The 20,837-nt window shown below is 33.3% G+C and overlaps 1 protein-coding gene and 1 long non-coding RNA gene across 17 annotated transcripts in view; one reads left to right on the top strand and one right to left on the bottom strand.

Moving 5' to 3' along the window:
* The window catches only part of LOC140640048 (uncharacterized), a 52,975-nt gene that overhangs the window by 8,236 nt on the left and 23,902 nt on the right, over positions 1 to 20,837 (top strand). For both annotated transcript variants that reach the window (XR_012036713.1, XR_012036712.1), the window contains exon 4: positions 15,443 to 15,540. This is a non-coding gene — a long non-coding RNA (uncharacterized lncRNA). The remainder of the gene's footprint in view (positions 1 to 15,442; positions 15,541 to 20,837) is intronic.
* PPM1A (protein phosphatase, Mg2+/Mn2+ dependent 1A) overlaps positions 1,977 to 20,837 on the bottom strand; it is a 43,474-nt gene continuing 24,613 nt past the window's right edge. For 7 of the 15 annotated variants that reach the window (XM_072838804.1, XM_072838805.1, XM_072838799.1 and 4 more), the window contains 5 exons: positions 13,055 to 13,908; positions 10,759 to 10,876; positions 6,487 to 6,595; positions 4,964 to 5,021; positions 1,977 to 3,977 (listed from right to left, as the gene is read on the bottom strand). In XM_072838804.1, coding sequence (XP_072694905.1) covers positions 3,948 to 3,977; positions 4,964 to 5,021; positions 6,487 to 6,595; positions 10,759 to 10,876; positions 13,055 to 13,908 — 1,169 coding nt within the window. In that variant the 3' untranslated portion in view covers positions 1,977 to 3,947. Of the gene's footprint in view, positions 3,978 to 4,807; positions 4,887 to 4,963; positions 5,022 to 6,486; positions 6,596 to 7,870; positions 8,829 to 10,758; positions 10,877 to 13,054; positions 13,909 to 16,623; positions 16,676 to 20,837 lie in introns of those variants that run through there. The other 8 variants (XM_072838802.1, XM_072838813.1, XM_072838808.1 and 5 more) reach the window with 5 other exon arrangements.

The following is a 20,837-nucleotide window of genomic DNA, read 5'->3' as shown; positions in this document are numbered from 1 at the left end:
TGAATTTGTCCAATAAAGATGGGCAGTGAAATTATCTTAAAAATTAAAACATAGTAATCATTTGGCTAAAGCCAGATATTAAAACTGGCAGTGTTTTTTCAAGAAACAGAATTTTTCTTAAATTTTTATATATGTGTGTATATATACATACACACACATTATACATATATACACACGTGTGTGTGTGTGTGTGTGTGTGTGTGTATATATATCTATATATATATTTTTTTTTTTAAATGCCTTAAACTCAAACTCCCAACAGTATTTCCAGGGTTGGAGAATTCTAGGAAATCCATGACCTATTTCTCTGCCTGGCTGCTGTCAGCAGGAAGAGTACAGGCCATTGGTTAAAAGGTAGTGAGTGAAGCATACTCCTCAGTCCAATTCTATTACTATGCTGAGTAAAATTTTCTTCTGAGATTTTTAACTTTGGGGAAAAAAAATAAATGAAGAGTTTCAAATGAATAATGGAAGTATAAATGAGCTCTTCAGGGCAGAGACCTGCCTTGTTCGGGAAAATTATCTGGCAGACAGTAGGAGGGCAGTAACCATTTTTTTGAATGAGTAATTAAGTTATAGTATTAACATACATTAGATTATAAATTGTACTCAAATGTAAACTTGAGCGCAAGGACCTATTCATTTCTTTATAGTTCCAAAGTACTTAGCCTAGAACAGTGTTCTGTAGATAACCCTCAATACATTTTGTGGAAAAGCTGAATTATTAGTGGAATTAATATGTGGTCAAATGGATGAATACTAAAAGTGTTGGTATAATTCAGATTATTTGAATTACATAACTGATTTATTCTTAATGTACTATTAAGAATTTACATTCTTAATAATACAATTTGTATTCCAAATTTCTTAATGTACTAAAAAAAAAATAAGTGGCTGGAACAGTACACTATTTGCACGGTACTCTAGAAGCAAGCATTATAATTAAAAATGTTTGACATAGTTCTAAAGCAAATTAACAAAAATACCTACCACTTGGATTTTTTAAAGTTAATGCTAATACTGAGAACTGCTTCTGTTATCTGTAAAAGTATATTTCTTAAGAAAGTGGAAATTAAGAGAGCTTACCTTGCTAAAACAGTAAGAGATCAGTGACATTTTTTAATGTTAAGGTAACAAGAGTCTGCTACACAAAATGGATTTCCTATTAAAAGCAGCAAATTGAGTTCGTCCTATTAAAACACATAAATGAAAGTACATTTGAATGGTATACTATCATCACACAAGAACTTTCATCCTCCAAAGAAAATAACATACAACACATGAAAAAATTTCGAGGCATTGCCCTGAGATGCTAATTAATTAGCACACTAAAGGGGGTCGGGAAGGCAAGAACTTAAGTGGTACAAAAATGAAGTGCACAAGAGAGGTGCAAAAGTGCCTTTTAAAAGTGTGGTTGGTTCCCACCACCACCACCCTCTCCCCTCCCCCCCCAGAATCAAGAACACACATAGTCTATTATGATGTATACTTCCTTTTTTACAATGAAAAATTATATATTGTATGGCAATGCTGACTCATGTGGAAAAGATTTAGTCTTCTCAGAGAACACTTAATATAGTTTTCTCTCACTTCCAAGCTTCATTTTCAGTACTAATAATGTTAACAAGGAATATCTTAACCTCTTTTTATTTAAAAATTCTCAACCCCCCCCCCCCCCACCAACCTCTAAGTATGCTATTATGGTCTGAAATATAGCTTTTCATCACATATTTTTACTTGTGATTTAACAATTTTGCATCTCAAAATCTAATTCAAGGTTTTGAAATTTCTAGAAGTAAAAAATTCAGTCTACTTTAAAAATTAAGGAGTTGTCTTCTTATACTAGGAATTTAGTTTTCAGCACTAGTAGGTCTAGTAACCACTCTACACTAGAAGCACTGGTATCTACTGAATGCACACTGAGATGCTTGCAAAGCCATAACAGAACATTGTCATACTTCGCACTCTACCACAGATTTAGACACTGAGCATTTATTTGTAAGTTTGGAATTGGTTCTGTAATTCCAACTGTTAGGAATTTCTAAATATAAATAGTACTTGTTTTTCTTCATTCATGCTGGATTGAGATATAAATTAAATACAATTAAATTACATTGAAATCTCCTCACAAATAAGAGGGATAACGAAAAGGTTTTGCTGGTATGTAACTACTTAAATCTGAGACATTTCACATTACTTTGCCCACTACTCCCCTAACTTTACATTAGTTTTTAAGGCTATATATACAAATATGTATATTTCCAAGTTAGGGAAAAAACAAATATAACAGAACTGATTATACTACCTTTTATACAGAGTTTCGATTTTGTATTCAATGCTGTATTGTAATCTTACATGTTAATAGTTTCCTAGTGGAGAATCTGCCTACTGAATGATTAAATTACACGGCAATAAATACAATATCCAACCTAGACAGACAAAAATACAGAAGGGCACAAAACAGTAGTCTTTTCTGAGTGACAGATTTAAAAACTTACTTTCACATGCTTAGAGGAATTTAAGCCTAAATTAGATTAGGTTATTTTTATATCTACAATTCTTTAAGCTTTGAAAGTTATTTTTAAAGGCCAACAGCTAAATATTAGCAACATGCTATATTTCAAATCACAAATACATCTTAACTACTTGGATTCTAAAGACATGGGCCAATGTAGAATCACAGGCAAGCACACACTCACAAACACAAAGGCACGCGCACACACACATACCTACACACACCCCTACTATAGAGTGTTAGATTGTCAAGCTCTGACAATTATTTTAATGAAACAGTAGGCAAATTCAAGCTGATCCACATCTTAATGAAAAATAAGCAGCCAGAAAGAAATCCATTAAAAAACAGATTAAGAAACAACAGAGACTTAAATCTTGTAGTCTTTCTAATGGAAGGGAAACAGTTTCCATCTGTGCCTTGCAGTACAGTAACAGTATTTCCCAATAAAAGAGACTAACATCTTTCCCCATGAGAAACTTCTCATTTACAATGGCATGGTGTTTTAAAAGGGTGAGGTAAAGGAGGAATTACACATACATGATTAAATTTCTTGTTTGTTAAATCAAGCTTTATTGATAAAATGGAATTCAGAATACCTTACTAGGAACAGCAGCAGGCCCAGCCAATCATGATAGCAAAAACGTGGCAGTCTCCTACTATATGTAGGAAGCTGCTGCTTATCAATTAGTAATTCAACGTAAGGACTTGTAAAAGAGGTGCAAAGAATCAAGGCATTTTAGCCCCAAGATTGATATTCTTATGAATATACTGTATTACCTGCAATACTCCTGGCAACAAGGCAAGAACAACCTAAAAGACAGTTAAAGGAAGGGACCAGCTTTATCAACAGTGCCAACCTCACTGCCAAGATAGTTTTCAGTTAACTCCCTGCATATTGGGCTTCGTAAGATTTTGGAATTACTCTCCATAATCGTGTGCACATTTGAGCGTGTAGCTGACATGGCTGCTGCTCTCCCCGTCCCAACCCCAAGTCCAAACACGACATGACTTGAAAGGGCTATATATCTGTTGCATCACACAACAAGCCAAACATTTTTTTGTAACTTTGATAGTGATTTAAAGCAGTTCATAATTAAATATGAGCATTTTGTACAAGGACAATTACACTTTACAAAAAACAAAATCATACAACAAAAATTGCTGGAGTCTGATTTACAACATGAATTATGGTTTGAAATCACGTTTACATAAGTCTCAAATTTACAAAAAAACAAAAAACAAAAAAACAAAAAAACAAAAAAACCAGTCCTGGGCTAGCTGTTGTACGGCTGAAGCTCTCTGGTGTGATCCACTCTCACCCATGTCTCATGTCCTTCTTTAAAGTTGAGGATGGATGTTTAAAAGGTTCAAGGAAGTTGAGCTGTACTCTCCTTTGGAGGTGAAGGTAAACTCCATGGCTAGATGAGCAGTTTTACCACATGTCATCAGTTGATGTAGAGTCCTTCATAAAAGGAAACAAAGCAAAACAAGGAACTACATTAAAGCTGAGAGGTTCCAACATATTACTTTCTGGATAATGCAGAAAGATAGGGTTTTGTAAAGCTGACATTTAGACTAACACTTTTTATAGCGTAGAAGTAAGTGTATGTGTGTAAATGAAATATCAGTATTCAATTTGTTAAAAAAAAATGTTAACCCTTTGTTTTGTATTGAATGAAATATCTGAAATAGCATTTTACCATGATGTTAACCGAATGTATTTCTAAACCAGTATAATTGCTAAAAAAATTTATTTTCAATTAAAACCTAATTTTTTTAGAACACTACTTGTATAAACTTTTATTACATAAGAAGAAATTAAGGCTTCAAGTAATGTGAGATCTGAGGATTCATAATGCAATATATATCTCAGAGCCGTGCCCAAATGATTTTAAGTTCCCACTTTTCTGTAAACACCAATACTACAACAGAATTCTAACAGGAAATTCAACTGCAGAATATGACATTCTAATGTCTTTTTATATAAGTAGAATTCTCTATGTTAGGATCTAAATGAAGTATATACTCCATGGTTCTCAGCAAAGGTATTTCCAAATATAAAAACTATTTAGTGGAGCTGCGTATTCTGAAATTCTGTTGCAGCTGCTTATAAAACTCAGAATAATTCAAGATTCTGAGCAGAGCTATTATTCCCAACTTTAAAAAATCATTTAGTGGAGGTAAATCTTTTGAAGCTGATTGCTTGTAGAGGCTTAAAAAAAACAAAAATAATTCAAAGGGACTTTCTTCTTTTTTGAGAGAGGTGGCCACTCACCATGATTATGTCCTCAATCACTAGAACTGTGGTGCAGCCAGAATTCAGAGCAATCAATCAGGGGTGTGTGTAAGAGAATGGGTACACTGAACAGCTCTGCAAAAACAGGTAGGAAGGATATGCATTTAGAGTGGAGGGGAAGGGAAAGTAGACAGAGCCAAAATGCTACTTACAGTGTCATCATTTTTGTAAGGATTCAGTCTATTGTAAACGGCTTCAATTACATTCCGCCTAAATTTAAAGAAATGCAGAAAGTTAATTCTTTAGAGCACAAAACTGTTTAATACTTCACAGTTAGGTGCTCATTAAAATGTCAAAGATAATCTTATACTTAGAAATTATTTTAATTCTATTTCTTACTATCAATAAGTGATCCTCACTTTAAGACATTTGAGCCCCAATGATAACTAGAGGTGAATTTACTCTAAAATGTAACATTCCACCAACCCAATTACTAGAAGAAGACTAAGCCATGGTTTAAAAAAAAAAAAAAGCAGTCTACTTCATTTATATATTGTCTATTTCATTTGAACTGGCTTCTGTGGTTATGAGTCAGCAATGACGATGCAGTTTTAAGATATAACACTAACATTCTGGTTAAGAGTTCAATGTTAGTTTTGAAGTAGAAGTAACTTCAACGTCTGTTGCAGTAAAATAATTTAAATAAAATTTACATTTAAATTTCAGCTTTTTGTAATACCCCTTTTAAAAGGCTCGATTTTAAAGCTGAAATTTCCCTGCCGAGTACAGGACCTTATTGAATAACATTTTGTTAAAAAATCTGTAATGGTATTTATAAGTTATAGCCTCCGTACTTCCAAAACTGACTTGAAGCAGTTTAATAGTCATTTCACAGAAAGTCATATTGGAAGAAAAGGTTTCTAAGAAAAGCTTCAAATAGGAATTTCTACAATTACTAGTTAGAGAAATGATTATAAAGAACATGGCTACATTTACAGAATATAGTAGAGAATGAAGGAAATTGTCTAATATCTTTGTAGGTCAATTATGTGGATATCATATAGAGGTAAAACTGTTTGAATTATAAAATTTCTTAAAGTCTCCACTTAAGTTTATAAAGATGTAAGCTTAATATCTGACACAAATTAGTCCAGTTCTATGAACTGGAGTTCACATAGAAAAAAAAGCAAGAAACGCATCCTCCTATCTTCCCTCACAACAAAATCCAACCAACTAGGAATCAACAACCAAAAACAGTGGGAAAATCAGAGATGTAGAAAAATGGAAAAAAAAAATGGCTTAGATGGAAGAAGAGAAAGATGTTCATCCCTGGGATGATAAATTATCCAGGGATTGACAAAATCAAATTATAATGTAATAAAAATGTAATAAATGTAATAATAATAAAAATGACAATTAGAATTTTGTAGTGCTACATAATTTAGTTTAAAAAATTCTTTCACTATTTAATGCTATCAGGCAATCAATGTAACCCAAGCCTCCACTAAAGACAGCCTTCAGTACAGTCAGTTACAAACAATGACATTCTGACATCTATCCTAAACACACGGCATTTTATCATTAATAATGAAAAACAATGAATCACAGGCTAAACATTTGAAGATACAGGTAATTGCATCACTTTAGCCATTAGGTAAGTATACATCTGATCAATGAACACCTAACATTTTTATGTACTGAGATAAATTTTAACAGGATGCAGAATATAACTTACTTGCTTGCCAATTCACCCCCCGGTGGGAGGCTGGGGATGTTCTCACTTGCTAATGTGCGCATCACATGGACTAAGTCAGGGACGCCTTCCCCCTGCTTCTTTATGATTTCTGGGAATCAGAAGTACTTTTTTTGTAAGTGTTATCCAAATTTAATTTTTTAAAAAAAACTGAAACAAAGATAACTTAGGTTTTTAAAGATGGCATTTACCACATCTGAGATTTTCTAAGCTGGTATTAGGAAAAAAATCAAGTTGACCTTTGAAAATTTGACAAAGGGATGCACAAAATAACACAAAAAATGAGATACTTTCCAGATTAACTTCAAAGAATGAAAATAAACAAGATAAAAATGTGGAAAAATGTCATGTTAAAATCAGTATATTACATCATCAAGGATATGGGTATATGAATGAGAATATTCTTAAGATGCCAACTAGTTACTTCTGAGGAGGTCAACTCCTCTCTTCAGACTGGAAACATGTTTCCTGAATTTTGCAGTTTAAAAAAAAAAAAAACCAACATCAAAATTTGAAAGGGAAAAAAACCTTTTAAATATAATGGAATTTACTGATTATATACTAACCCAAATCATTTTTACGTATCTTTGTATTTGCAAAATGATATGTAAGTAGCATGTGCAGGTTAGGTTATATAACTGAATACCACTCATAGCTTAATTTTTGTCTGAAGATCTTTAAGCAGTAAACAGCTATGTAATACCATTTCCTTAGTTCGTTATTTGAACAGGGCATATGGAATGGAAAAAAATCTAAATTTCATGATAAATTTTTACAAAGAAAAAATTAAAAAAACCATACAACTGTATTTAAAATTGTTAATTTCAAAACATCCAGTTACAAAATGGGTCAGTGATATGATCTGCAGTGTTGCCATGTAGATGCATACTGTTATTCATACCACAGAATACCAACAATTATGTACAAACAACTTAAAGAATTCTCAAACTATCAAGTATAAGAAGTCTTTTCTTGGAGTTATTTTTTCTAAATGCAAGATCATACTAAAGGTATTTGTAAATTAAAAGTTCAAGTTTTGCTCAATTATCTGTTTTTAAATGTTTATACTAAGACATTTTCTTTGTCATCATTAGGGCAATAAAATTATCATTCTAGTTCTCAATTTGTAAATACCTTTGAAAATCACAATGCATATAAAGATCTTCCATCCTTTGGATCAAGTCTCAAAATATCAATTCCTCATTAAGGCCACATTATATTAAAAAACAGACACTGCTACTCATATTTCTTTAAATGGCTCAAATTGTCCTTTTGGAATTAAGGCCAAATTTCACCATGTATTATTTTTTTGCCTTTTTTTTTTTTAAACCAGTCTTAAATCTGAACAAAAAGCAAGGATCTCAGATTTGGTTTGCCAAGTTCCTTTATTGTATAATCTTTAACAGCTAGTATTCTACATGGTTCTAATGCTGGAAATCTGCTGTACAAAAATAAAGGGTTTTGATGTTTACCTATGCTGCACAATTTCACAATCTAAAGCTGTAATACACTTAACATACAGTCTCTGCTAAGCCAATACAATTATTGGATAGATAACTAAATACAATAGAAATGAACACTGATGATAAATTCAAGCAATGATAGTTTCAGGTCTAAAAAACATTACCTTAATCACCTATATTTGATGTATCTTACATCTCCTTTGTTAAAATATTGGGGTATTTTAATTGTGAAGAAAATTACAGGAAGACAAATTCTTTAAAAAAAAAATAATGTAAGGCTTTAAAAACAGTTAATAACTCCTATTCCACATGGGACAATACATTTAAACTGTCTTACCATTAATGCTACACTAGCATTGCTTCTGCTTTTAAAAAGGAAAACAAAATGAATTTTAAGAAATATTCCTTCACTTGCTCTTGGACTATACATTTTAAATAGAATTGTAAAAAGATTGAATGCTTTTACTAAAGAATATATATATATGTATAGAAGATATGTTTCTCATACTAACATATAAACACATTCTGCTCTTCCCCACTTCCCTCCACACCAAGTCTGAGGGATCCTAGCAGTCATCTCCAAATTAACAACTTTAAAGCTCGGGCAGTCAGCAGAAAAGATTTAAAAAGTACAAGAACAATCTTAAATTGGCTTAGAAAGACCACAAACTTAAGTGATATAGTTTAAATTATGAGCTGAGTCTTTTCATCGCAACCCTAGAGAGAGTCAAGTATTTAGAAGGGCACAGGTAATAGGAGCGCTGAAAAGTCTTTCCTTTGATGGTGTGGACAGAGAAGCCAAAAGTATGCAAAATAAATAAAATGAGGTTTAGTAGGTCACAGCAATTTTGAAGACATGTACTTAAAGAAATAAAGAAAAAAAAAAGAAAAAATATTCAGTGCCTGTTTTAGAAGCTGAATGCAGTACTTTTTACTTAGAACAACTTTTGCAATATAGTTACATTCTATGTTTTAAAATATAGTAGCAATTTTAATTAATGTAATATTTATCCTCTAGTTGCAGTCTTATCAAACCTACCTCAATAAAGAATAATTCATCAATAAAGAATATGAAACTTGATTTGTAACATAGTAATCTCAAATTGAATGATACAAGTATAATACTTCAACATATCAAAAATACTGAGTATTGATGTAAACTGTTCAGGTGGTAATTCTTCCTTGATAAAAAGCAATAAAAAAACTTAATATTATAACATAAAATTATGTATATAAAGCAATTATTTAGAATTGCACCAAAAACTTAAAAGAGTGCACACGAAAGAGAAATGTTGTAATTCATTTCTAAAAACATGATCCTATTTCATAGTAAATGAAACGGAAGTACTTATTCTTTAAATCAGTAAGAAAACATGTACACCCAAATTACTTAAAAGTGCCAATAAATCAAATACCAATTTATCCCAATACATATTCTTATGGTTTCATTTTTCCACTAGCCAGCAGTTTGAACCAATGTGATAACTTGGTAGCATTCTAAATATTTTATTTTACTGTATTATATATATAAATAACATTTCAAAATGATTCATTTAAAATATAAAAATTCCAAGAGCCTTAGGTAGTAGTGAGAAAACAAACCCATTGAATAGTATGTCCAATGAATGAAATACTAAATAGTACATACATATACTAGATATATCACTATCATGTGGGGGAAAGCGATAAAAACAAAATAGCAGCTCTAGATAGTACTGAAAATCAAAACCAATCATGATTCTAATAGCAGACTGATTATAATTGATATCAAACAGTAAAAAGGGAGAAAACAAAATTAAAGTGCATATTAGTTTTAATAATGTAGGCACAGCGGAATATAATAGTGTGTAGGTCAACGCTTACATGCTATTAGATCTTTAACGTGCAAATTCATGACATTAGGAGCCCAAAATGCATTTTAACGCTATCATAGGCATGTCAAGTTTTTCTGCTTAAAGAAACTGCAAATCTATATGCTTATTGCATATATGTAGCGAAATGGAATTCTCTGGGGAGACCTTAGCATTATAAGTAGTAGCTGCATATAAGGTCATTTATATTTTTTCAAATATTTAAAGGCATTACACTAGAGAGTTACAAACATCTTTCTAATTGTCTCAAAGTAATTTGCAGAATTAAGACAAACATATTTCTGGAATTCCCAACTTATTTTTGCTTTTATTCAGCATTTATATTTCTGCCAAGTAGACACCTAGTGTATCTTCTATTCAGGTCTATGTTGTCTTGGTGAGGAAGTTTATGGCTTAGGCAAGATGACTTGAAACAGTTTAAAATATATTTGTAAAAGCTGTGGCATATGAAAGTTTCTAATAACCAGGCTGTGATCTTCAAGTTATTAAAAAAAAAAAGTCCTAAAGATCTTAAATCCGTATACATAGCTTTACACAGAAAGATGGTATTCAAATTATTACCATCATAAATAATCTGCTTATAATTAAATAAACCACATATCAGACTTTCCTGGCATAAAATTACTCATGCCAGTGAATTCATCAAGAATTTCAAAGCATACAAACACTTTTTAGCCTTTTTAAACAAAAGTATCCTGAACAGAATGTATAGGGTCACACTAGTTCTTATTTCTAATATAACTGTAATAGGACAATCAAAAGCATCTGAACAGTTACTACAGAAATGCCCTTTCCCACTTTTGTACACTAAACACTAGATGTCAAAGGCATGTAAAGATCTAAAAGCTAAAATATTAAAGTTTGATTGTGTTGAGGTTTTTCTTTAATTAAAGCTACTTATTTTTTGTTAAATGATCCACCTTCTACTCTGCTTTCCAGGTACTTGTCCAATTCTGCCTCCTTCTTCACTGCTTCTGGTGATACTTTGGGGGCATTTGGAAAACAGATCAATATCACACTCATGTTGTCTCGACTTCCCTGGGAAGAAAAAAGTTTGAGAAATATTATGCTTTTGTCTTGCTCTTTAAAGCCTTGAGAACTTCTACAGCCATGACAATTTTAATTATACTTGCTCTAACATACATATATATATATATATATATATATATATATATATATATATATATATTTCAAGGAGAAAAAATATGCATATGTAGAGAGGCACACCCCTGTACACATATACTACATATGGTATACGGTATAACTAACACTCCAAAAGACAGGAGAAACACTACAGGTTAACCTCCACTACAACAATCATTTTTTTTAATGCTATACAGCAAAAAGATTTCTGAACATTTTACTGGTGGCCTACTTAATTTGAAGTGATACCTAATAAAAATACACAAACATACACACACACACACTCATTCAACAAAACTGAAAATTCTAGTGGCATTACTTACAAGAGGATTTGACCTATACTTACATGTATACTTGAGACACTTATATTTAAACTAATTTGCTTCATAATAAATAGAAACATGGAATTAGAAGTAAAGCTATATATATAATTTAAACATTTTTAAAATTTTCATAATTTAAAAAAATTAACTTTTAGGAAATATATTTATTTTTAAAGATACCTAGGTATGATTAAAATACCTGAATCAATGTTAGCATCCCTAATATTCCTCTCTCTCTTAGGAACTGGAGTTAAATTTTACATCTTAAGTATCTGATTCCTCAATATGGGAGAACTGACCTTATGCCATTAGTTTAAGTAAACCAAGGAATTTAATATTAAAAAGAATCTTGGATAAAAACAGTATAAAATGCGGCAGATGATAAGGTACTGAATAATTTTTAAAATGGAGAATGCAGAAGAGATAAAGTGTTAGATGAGTCCTAATTTACTAGTGTCTGAATGTTACAATTCTCTCAAGAAAATAGCATTTAATTTAGCCAGTGACTATTTAATTCTCAAGAGTTCCAGAATTAAGACCAACAAATGGATACTACTTTTATGCATACTAGAAGGGACAAAGAACATATGCATCACTGTTCGGGTCTCCTCAAATTCAGAAATCAGTAGTGTGCACTAGTAAGTTGCTGCTCTATTTGTTGTTGTTGTTGTTTTTAACATATCTGCTGGATATTACATAAGCTTGATTTGTGTTGGATGTTACATAAATCTGATTTCTAAGTATGATCAGATTTTAATTAAGATTTTAAGTAGAGCTGGCAGTATGCTTATAAAACTACAGAGAACATAAAGATGGCTTTCTATTTCTACATGTTAAAAGAAAATCAAATATGTAGCCTCAGAAGTTTTATAAAATCAACATTTGTTAAAGAAAAAGAAAAAATTACTAACAAAAAATTTAATTCCTCAGCAGTCCTATAAGTTAGATACTATGATCTCTACTCAATAGCTGAGAGAGGCTGAACAATTGGTCCAAGACTATGGAGTACAAAAGTGACAGAGGTAAGCCTGACTCAAGGCCTGACTCAGGTGGGCTCCCTCTTGCTCAGCTTCCTCCTCTGTAAAATAAAGGGGCTGGCTCATCTACGATATGATCCCCTTTGATCATCCCAACAACCCCATGAGACAGGGTGATAGTATCTCTTACCTTTTTTACAGTTAAAGAAACTGATTTTCCAGAAAGCTGAAATAGCTTACCTGAAGTCATACACAGTCTTACACCAAGTTCTTCTGACTCCGCGTTCAAGGCTATTTTTATCATATCATGCTAGTTAATCACTAAACTTTGTTAGTGCTACAGATTCATTAGACTATAGTCTCAAAGTACTTCCATGAATGTAAGGCAATATCACATGATAAAAATAAATTATTAAAATTCTAAAATGCTTTTTATTCATTAGACACAGGGGCCTAACCCTCCCCCCCCCATGCCTTTCCTTTTAAGACACACACCATGATATAGTCTTTCTGCCTTTGATAATCTTCTACAATATTAAAAAGCTGAGGTAGTCATGGTTACTAAAAGACCATTCAGATTATAACTCTTGCATATTTAGTAATTGGATAATTTCTAAAAATGTTTCCTAAATGTTCATAATTGGTAAAGAGTATCCTACAGTTTTGTGCCCAAAACTCATTTCTGAGAACTAGTTTCTAAAATGATTAAATACGAGAGTAATAATTAAGATGACATAAAATCATTTTTATCTTTTAAAATAAAGTCTAGCTACCTTATACAAACAGGTGTCGACTACTTCATTGCAAACTTTCTCAAGGTCATCAGTGACTTCAAGTCTGGATCTTACAAAATCACAGAGCTCTTCATTTCCCATAACATCCCAAATACCATCACATGCAAGGATAATGAATTGATCATCTTCTTCAGATCTTTCAATATCATGGACTTCAGGCTCTGGTGAGACAAGCTGCTCTGTAGGACCTTTTCCATGGACACATTTGTAATCAAAGTCCCCAAGGGCCCTCGATACAGCCAGAGAGCCATTCACACGCTGAATCATTACAGAACCACCTGCATTCTGAATTCGTTCTTTTTCCAGCGGATTACTTGGTTTGTGATCTTGTGTGAAGAAGTGAACTTTCCTGTTTCTACAAAGTAAACCTCTCGAGTCTCCACAGTTAATGAAATAAGTATGTTGAGGAGAAATTAAGACACCCACAGCTGTTGACCCACTTCTATCTGCACCATGTTTCTTCTCTGACATAACTCTCATGTGTTCATCAATCTCCAGAAAACCTGTTCTGATTCCATTCTTTACATTTTCCACAGAAGGTGCTCCTGCAGACCCTTTAAAATCCTGGTTATTGGTGATGTGATCTAACAAATGCTCACAGCAGTATTTGGCAACCTGAGAACCAGCATGCCCATCATACACAGCAAAGAATGACCAGGTTTCAAGTCCACTTGGCAAACCGATCACAGCCGTATGTGCATCCTCCATTTCAACTCGCCAACCTTGCATGCTGCTTAGCCCATATCGCAACCCATTACCCTGCCCCTGGGCATTATGTTTTTCCATCTTTGGTTTGTCTAAAAATGCTCCCATTATGTCTTGATATTCTAGGTCTGCAAAGGAAGAGAAACAGAAAAGTTAGTAACTATCTTATATATAAAATACATTTCCAACATCCTTTTTAAGAGTGAAAGAGATATAAAGAAAGCTTTAATTAAGAAATCACAACTCAGGGGCAGTCGGTTAAGCATCAGCTCATGATCCTGGGATTGAACCCCATGTCATCTGGCTCCCCACTCAGTGGGAAGCGGACTTCTCCCTCCCTTACCCCTCCCACCACTCATGCTCACATGCTCTCTCTCATTCTCTCTCAAATAAATAAAAATCTTTAAAAAAAAAATCACAACTCTTATAAGCAGACACTTATTGTGTTGCTGACTTAGAACCTAGAGATTAACAAGAAAGAATTGGGAGAGAGGTTGATCAGGCACAACTTAGAATGAACAACAGGCAGAGGGAACTCAGGCATCAAGATAAAAGTAGCTGACATGACACTTCCCCACCAGAAACAACCACCTGAGGTAGAAAGGAGACTGGCAGTGGTTATCAGTTTCCATGAACCAGGACAAGTGTTTTAGGATGCAATGAACAGGTGAATCTCTCTCTAAATTGTATGTGTATGTTAATCAAGAAAAAGCCAAATGAATTCACAACATACCAAAAGCCTACTAATTCAAAGCATCTTGGTTGAATATTTAGGATTTTCTAGTTTTATTCTCAACTACCTACAATTTTGTTCCTACTATATGAACTCTCTGAAAAAGTAAAAAAATGATCTACTCACAATGATCCAAATTTGCACACTCATTCCTTTAAGTGTCTGCTCATATCAGTCCCCTTAACTGGAAACCCTTGCCCCCCTCCCTACTTAAAGAAAAAAGTATATCCATCTTGCAAAATCTAGTTCAAATTCTACCTTTTCCATAGGTTTTTCAGTCTTTGAAAAAGCCATTAGTTATTAAATTACAATAAGGAGTACAACCTCAACTGCCAAAGTGCAAAGCAATTATATATACACACAACAAAGCTTGTTATATATAACAAAATCAACCTATTGTGATCTACTGTTCTATCAACTTAGCAGTAATCACGTGTATCATTATTATTATATTCTATGACCATTAGGTATAAATAGTAAAGGAGATTCGAGGGTCTAGGAACAGCCATGTGGACAAGCAGGAAAGCTGAGCTATCTAATCCTTTCCCAATAATCAAAAGCTAAAAATTCTGGTCTGAAATGGGCCCATACAACACAGAGAGACAGCTGGTTAAAATTTAGGTTGACCTTTACTTGAGTAATAGCCTAGGAATGTAGAGACATGGGATCAAAGTCATCAAATAAGTCACAACTGAACTCAAACCAATCTAAAAGAAGGACAGAATTAAATTTAATGGAGGTAAAATGGTGAGGGGAAATATGGGTAGGTAAAAGTACCTAGATAAATCAGGATGCAGTTATGAGACTAAGGGATTGATGATGCTAGTGATGCTAAGCTCTGAGAAGAAGTTGGGAGAAAAAGGGTAAGAAAAACTCCTTAGGAAGGTAATAGTTTCCCAGTAACCTTTTCCCCCTTCTTTTCCTACCAGGGCCAAACTAATACACAAGAGAGAAGTTTGGCTGATTGGTGTGATCAAACAATCTCCTGCCTACTCCTCTGTCCCCCAGTACAATTCCACTAATGAAGGTAAATAATGAAAACTAGCCATCATTCTTTATGAGGGTAAAATCTAATCTTTATGATTAGATTACCAGATATCAAGTTGGTATACATTATTATGATAAGAGTGAGTGCTTTGACTGGACAAAGGATAACATAATGATGATATCTTAAGAGCAGACAATATTTAAGAATAATTCTAAATCATTCATTCATTCTCAACAACCCTCTAAATTGGGTAATAATATATCTTCAATTTATAGATGAATCTTAGTAAGACAAAAGAACTTGGCCAAGGTTACTCAACTGGTAAGTTTAGAGGAATCAGGACTCTAATTCAAGTACCATTTACTACTAAGACAATGGTCTTGATCATGGATATACAAAAGAATTATTTGTGGACTTTTCGAAAAATTATAATTAACAAATCAGAATTTCCAGGATAGGGTTGGAACCTAGGCATCTATGCATCTGTAGAAAAGATTAGATGGGATGCCCAGATAGGTAAATGGCTAGATGATGACTGAGCCATCATGAAGTTAAGTCATATGCTGAAGGTCAAAAGCAATTTGCCTCATCTCTGTACCTCAATACCTTTAGCTAGGCTAAAGGAGAGGAGAGAGATACACTTAAGATGCTTGATATCTACTAATATAGCATTCCTTATCTGTACAAAGAACATACTTATACTTACCTCTGAATGTTGCTTCAAGGTTTAAATGAGGTAGGCAAAAATAAGGCACTCAGCAAACTAATTATTACTACATTCCTACACACATAGTCACATCTGGATTCTGATATTACCTAATAGGGAACTTATTATTTTCTTTTGCAGAAAAGTCCAGTAGCTATTTTCCAGATATATATATATATAAAACTATCAAATAAATAATTCTTTGAAGATAAACAGGGTAAAATTCCTAAAAACAAAACCCAAACTTTCAAAAAATGTATTAGAAATGTAAATACGTAACAAACCAAGTCAACCATCTGATAAAATTTTAGGTACAGATCCAGAGCAAATATAAAAATCTACATACATCAAGGACAAATTAATAATTTTGTGGTTGGACTTTCACAAAGTGAAAATAGACAATTCAGAAATCTTACCTCCTGGGATTCTGAGTAATTTGTAGAATCCAAGTGAAGCAGCCAACAATAGCTACATAAATATAGCAGATGGTTATGCAAATACAACACTTACCAGAAACTACTTACTTATAAATACTATGTTTACATAGTCATCTTCCAGAAGTGGACTACTAATTATATAGTCAAATTATTAAGTTGGCATATATCTATAAATAGTAAATCCAAGGAGATTCAATTTGCCCATGAAAGCTTAAGCTAGTTTCTAAGAGAAATTCTAGAGTCGCTTCGTCTTAAATCTACTCTGAGCACATGCTGGATGGATCTCACCACAACACTAGCTTATCAGTTGATCTGAACTTTTCAAAACAAAGTACTATGACAATCACAAGACTGAATTCATCTTTGATATAATCAGAAAATTTAGTGAACACTTTTTGTCTTTGAAAACCAAACTAACTCCTAAATTGAAAAATTCTAAGGTTGGGCCAGGAAGTCATTCATTAAAGTTCATCCACTGGTTTTTATTAAGCAAAATTGATCCCATAATCATAGCAAAAAATCTTAAACCTTGTCATTTGGTTTAATCTGCTCAAATATCCTGCCCCCTCCCCCCGCCCGCCCCATAAAAGCTCTATATAGTCAACTGTTAAGATCCTTAAGTAACATATTAGCCCCAAAACAAGAATCATTCAAGTAACAGTTTGAGCAGTCTCTTAGCAAAAAAACTGAGGAGTAAAACCATACAAGGTCTTTCTCTGTTTACCTATGGGGACACAGTCTAATACAGAACCCCTCCAGGCTCCCTAAACAGAGAACAAAATAGACATATGTAAACAATGTAGAGAAATTATATTCTAAAGACTAGGGGGAATTAAGAGGGGGATAAAAAACTATATATGAGAGACTAGGAGCTCCTTGGGGAAAGAGGGAAAAAAATGGAACTAGCAATATAGGTGGCAGTGTACATAATATGGCAAAATTCAAGTCATGTGCAGTAGGCTGTGGGATATAAACTCTTTACTACTACCAAATGTTTATTCTACACTGCCCACTAATGCTTATATATGAACAGACTTGGTCTTTATGTGACTCCTTCTTCTCTAGCTACCCATCTGCCTTTCCCTTCCCTTTGTGATTCAACTTCTTAAAAATAAGTGTTGATGCTCCACATTATTGCCCGGCCATTCCACCAAATGAGCTCCTCCAAATTGCTTAATCCAATGAACATTTTTAGTCCTGATTTCACTGACTCTTACAACAGCATTCGATACTCCCTCTTCCAACTTCCCACTGGCTTTTCAAGATGTTACACACACTCCACTTTCCTCCTGCCCTTAGCTTTTCCATTCTTGTTCCTTTTGCAGGCCCATCTTCATCTTCTAAGCCATTAATATTGACATTCAAGGCTTAGACCTAAGCCCTTTTCTCACTTTATGCTGGCATCTGAACTATTATTCATGTGTATGAAGGAAAGGGAACCAGATGATATTTTAAGATACACAAGGATCAAAGTATACACTCATACTTTTTAAATGAGAAATCCAGCCAAGCAAATATCTACTCACTGTGTTTTAAAACTATGTTCATCTCTATGATGGGTCATTAGTTTCTCTTAAATAACCTGCTTCTTAAAAATCATCTAAAAAAAACAAAACCCCACATATAAAGTAAAAAGAAGTTGCAAAATTGCCTACTTATCCAATTTACTACTAAGGAGACACCCATTTTATGTCTATAAATGGAAATAGCTTTTATAAGATTAAACTTAAAAGTTATAGATGCATCCAATATGTGACTTTAGACAAATCCTTTAGCTTAATTTCTAACTCTGTCATTGATAAACAACCTTGATTAACCATTTTCAGAACAATTACCTTGTTCTGAGAAATGTTGAAGTGAGAAGCCTAAAATTCTAAGAATACCTAGGTAAATGGCATTAGTAAATACTATTTCAGTCTAAAATCATGCTGATGAATTCCATTAAAAATTTTTTATTCCCGATACTAAAATAAAGATTGTGAGATAAAATTATTTTACAACAGAAAAATCAACCTACAGAGAATGAAAAAAGAAAAAAACAGCTACCAACTAGGACTACAAACTGGTAGCCTGAATTTGATCTTCACATATATTGTTAGCCCCTGCCCCTGAACATGTGTTCTCCAGAGTTCCTACTGCTCCTCCTTATTGACCACATGGCATGTGAGCTTGCATCATTTGATAAAGAGGACAATGCTTGTGACTGTAACAGCATTCAATCCATAAGGATTTACTCTAATCTGATTTTTCATGAAGTGGCTACCTCATCTCAGAGAAGCAAAACAGAATGATACTTGTAATTAGCTGAATAATGGCTTCAAAGGTACCAGGTCTCAATCCCATAAATGTTACCTCATTTGGAAAGAGTCTTTGCAGGCATGATTACTAAGAAACTTGGAATAGGGAGATTATTTTGGATTATACTGAAGCCCCTAAATGCAATCAGAAGTGTCCGTATAAAGAGGCAACGCAAGAATTGTCACAGAGGAGAAATGATGTGAAGAGATTTGAAGATGCTGGCCTTGAAGATTACAAGAGATATATGGCTACAATCCAAGGAATGCTGCATTCTTCCCTAAGGCCTCCAGAGTGAACACATTCCTGCCAACACTTTTGGAATGGTGCCCTCTAGAATGGTAGGTAAGAGAATAAATATGTATGACAATAAGAAACTGGAGTATAAAAGTATTAATAGGGCTAAGGAAAGAAATTTAAGAGATAAAAATTATTGTAATATTTTAAATGGCATGTAAAACAATAATGAGCAAAGAACCTATAGAAAACAATCTGCAAGGGGTAAAATTCAAAGTAAGAGAAAACTCACCCTGTATGCAGTTAAGAATAAAGAGATAGAAGTAGGTTAAGGATACAAACAATGCAGATCCAACAATTTACTTAGTACACTGTAAAAAGAACATCAAATAATGGAGAAGAAATAAAACTTCAGAGAAAAAAGAAATTAATCCTAAACTGAGGGAAAATTTGAATTGATGATTGAAAGTGTTCATCAAGTAGTAATTTTAATAGAAAATAACCAACACCAAGTATAGTTTGATAATAAATTTTAAGAATACAAGAACTCAAATGAAACAGTCCAAAAAAATAAAAAATAAAAACAAAAATAAAATCAGGTTGGGCTCAAACTTTTGTCACAATATGCAATAATGAAGTAATGCCTAAAAATGTTGAGAGTAAAGGAGGATAGTCCCAGAATTCCACACCCAGCAAAGGTGGCATTTATATGTGAAGATAACAGAAAAGTTATTATCAACTATGCCAGCACTAAAAAAGTATCATTCAGGAGCGCCTGGGTGGCTTAGTCAGTTGAATGGCCAACTTTTGATGTTGGCTCAGGTCATGATCTCAGAGTCCTGGGATGGAGCTCCACATCAGGTTCCATGCTGAGGGGAGAAATCTGCTGTGGATTCTCTCTCCTTCTCCCTCTGTCTCTGCCCCTGTGTGTGCATGCAAGTGTGCACAAATTCACTCTCTCTCAAATAAAGTCTTTAAAAGCCTATTTAAAGAAAGATTAATGCTATCAAGAGATTAATCAAAACCAGAAATACAATAAATGGAGATGTCATAGGATATATAGGACTTTGGGATGGGCAGAATACACTTAAGCAAGTACAGCTGACCCCTGAAAAACATGGGTCTGATCAGCACAGGTCCACTTACTTATACGTCACTTTTTTTTTTAAATAAATGCAATACATTACTATAAATGTATTTTCCCTTCGTTATGATTTTCTTAACATTTTTTCTCTAATTTTAATATTAAGAATATAGTATATAGGGGCATCTGGATGGCTCAGTGGTTGAGTGTGTCTGCCTTTGGCTCAGTTCGTGATCTGGGGGTCCTGGGATCAATTCCTGCATCAGGCTCCCCGCAGGGAGCTTGCTCCTCCCTGTGCCTATGTCTCTGCCTTTCTCTTTGTGTCTCTCGTGAATAAGTAATTATGGTGCTCCTAATCTCCATAGTGTCCAATGGTCAACTGTGTAACAAAAGTCAAGGGTTGTGACTTTAACTTCAGAGAAAGAAAAGCATAAGGAATAAGTCAATAAATAAGACTTTTTTAAAAAAATTGAGGAGCGTGTACTCTAAAATTTTAACTTATGAATTTTATGAGCTAAATATTTTTATGTCAGATAATTCAAAACTCAAAAATACTATGTGCTAAAATTAAGACTAT

Source organism: Canis lupus, chromosome 9 (genome assembly GCF_048164855.1).
Source record: "Canis lupus baileyi chromosome 9, mCanLup2.hap1, whole genome shotgun sequence".
In the NCBI taxonomy this organism is placed as follows: domain Eukaryota; kingdom Metazoa; phylum Chordata; class Mammalia; order Carnivora; family Canidae; genus Canis; species Canis lupus.
The sequence above is the reverse complement of the archived record's forward strand: the minus strand, read 5'-3'. Positions and strand labels throughout refer to the sequence as shown.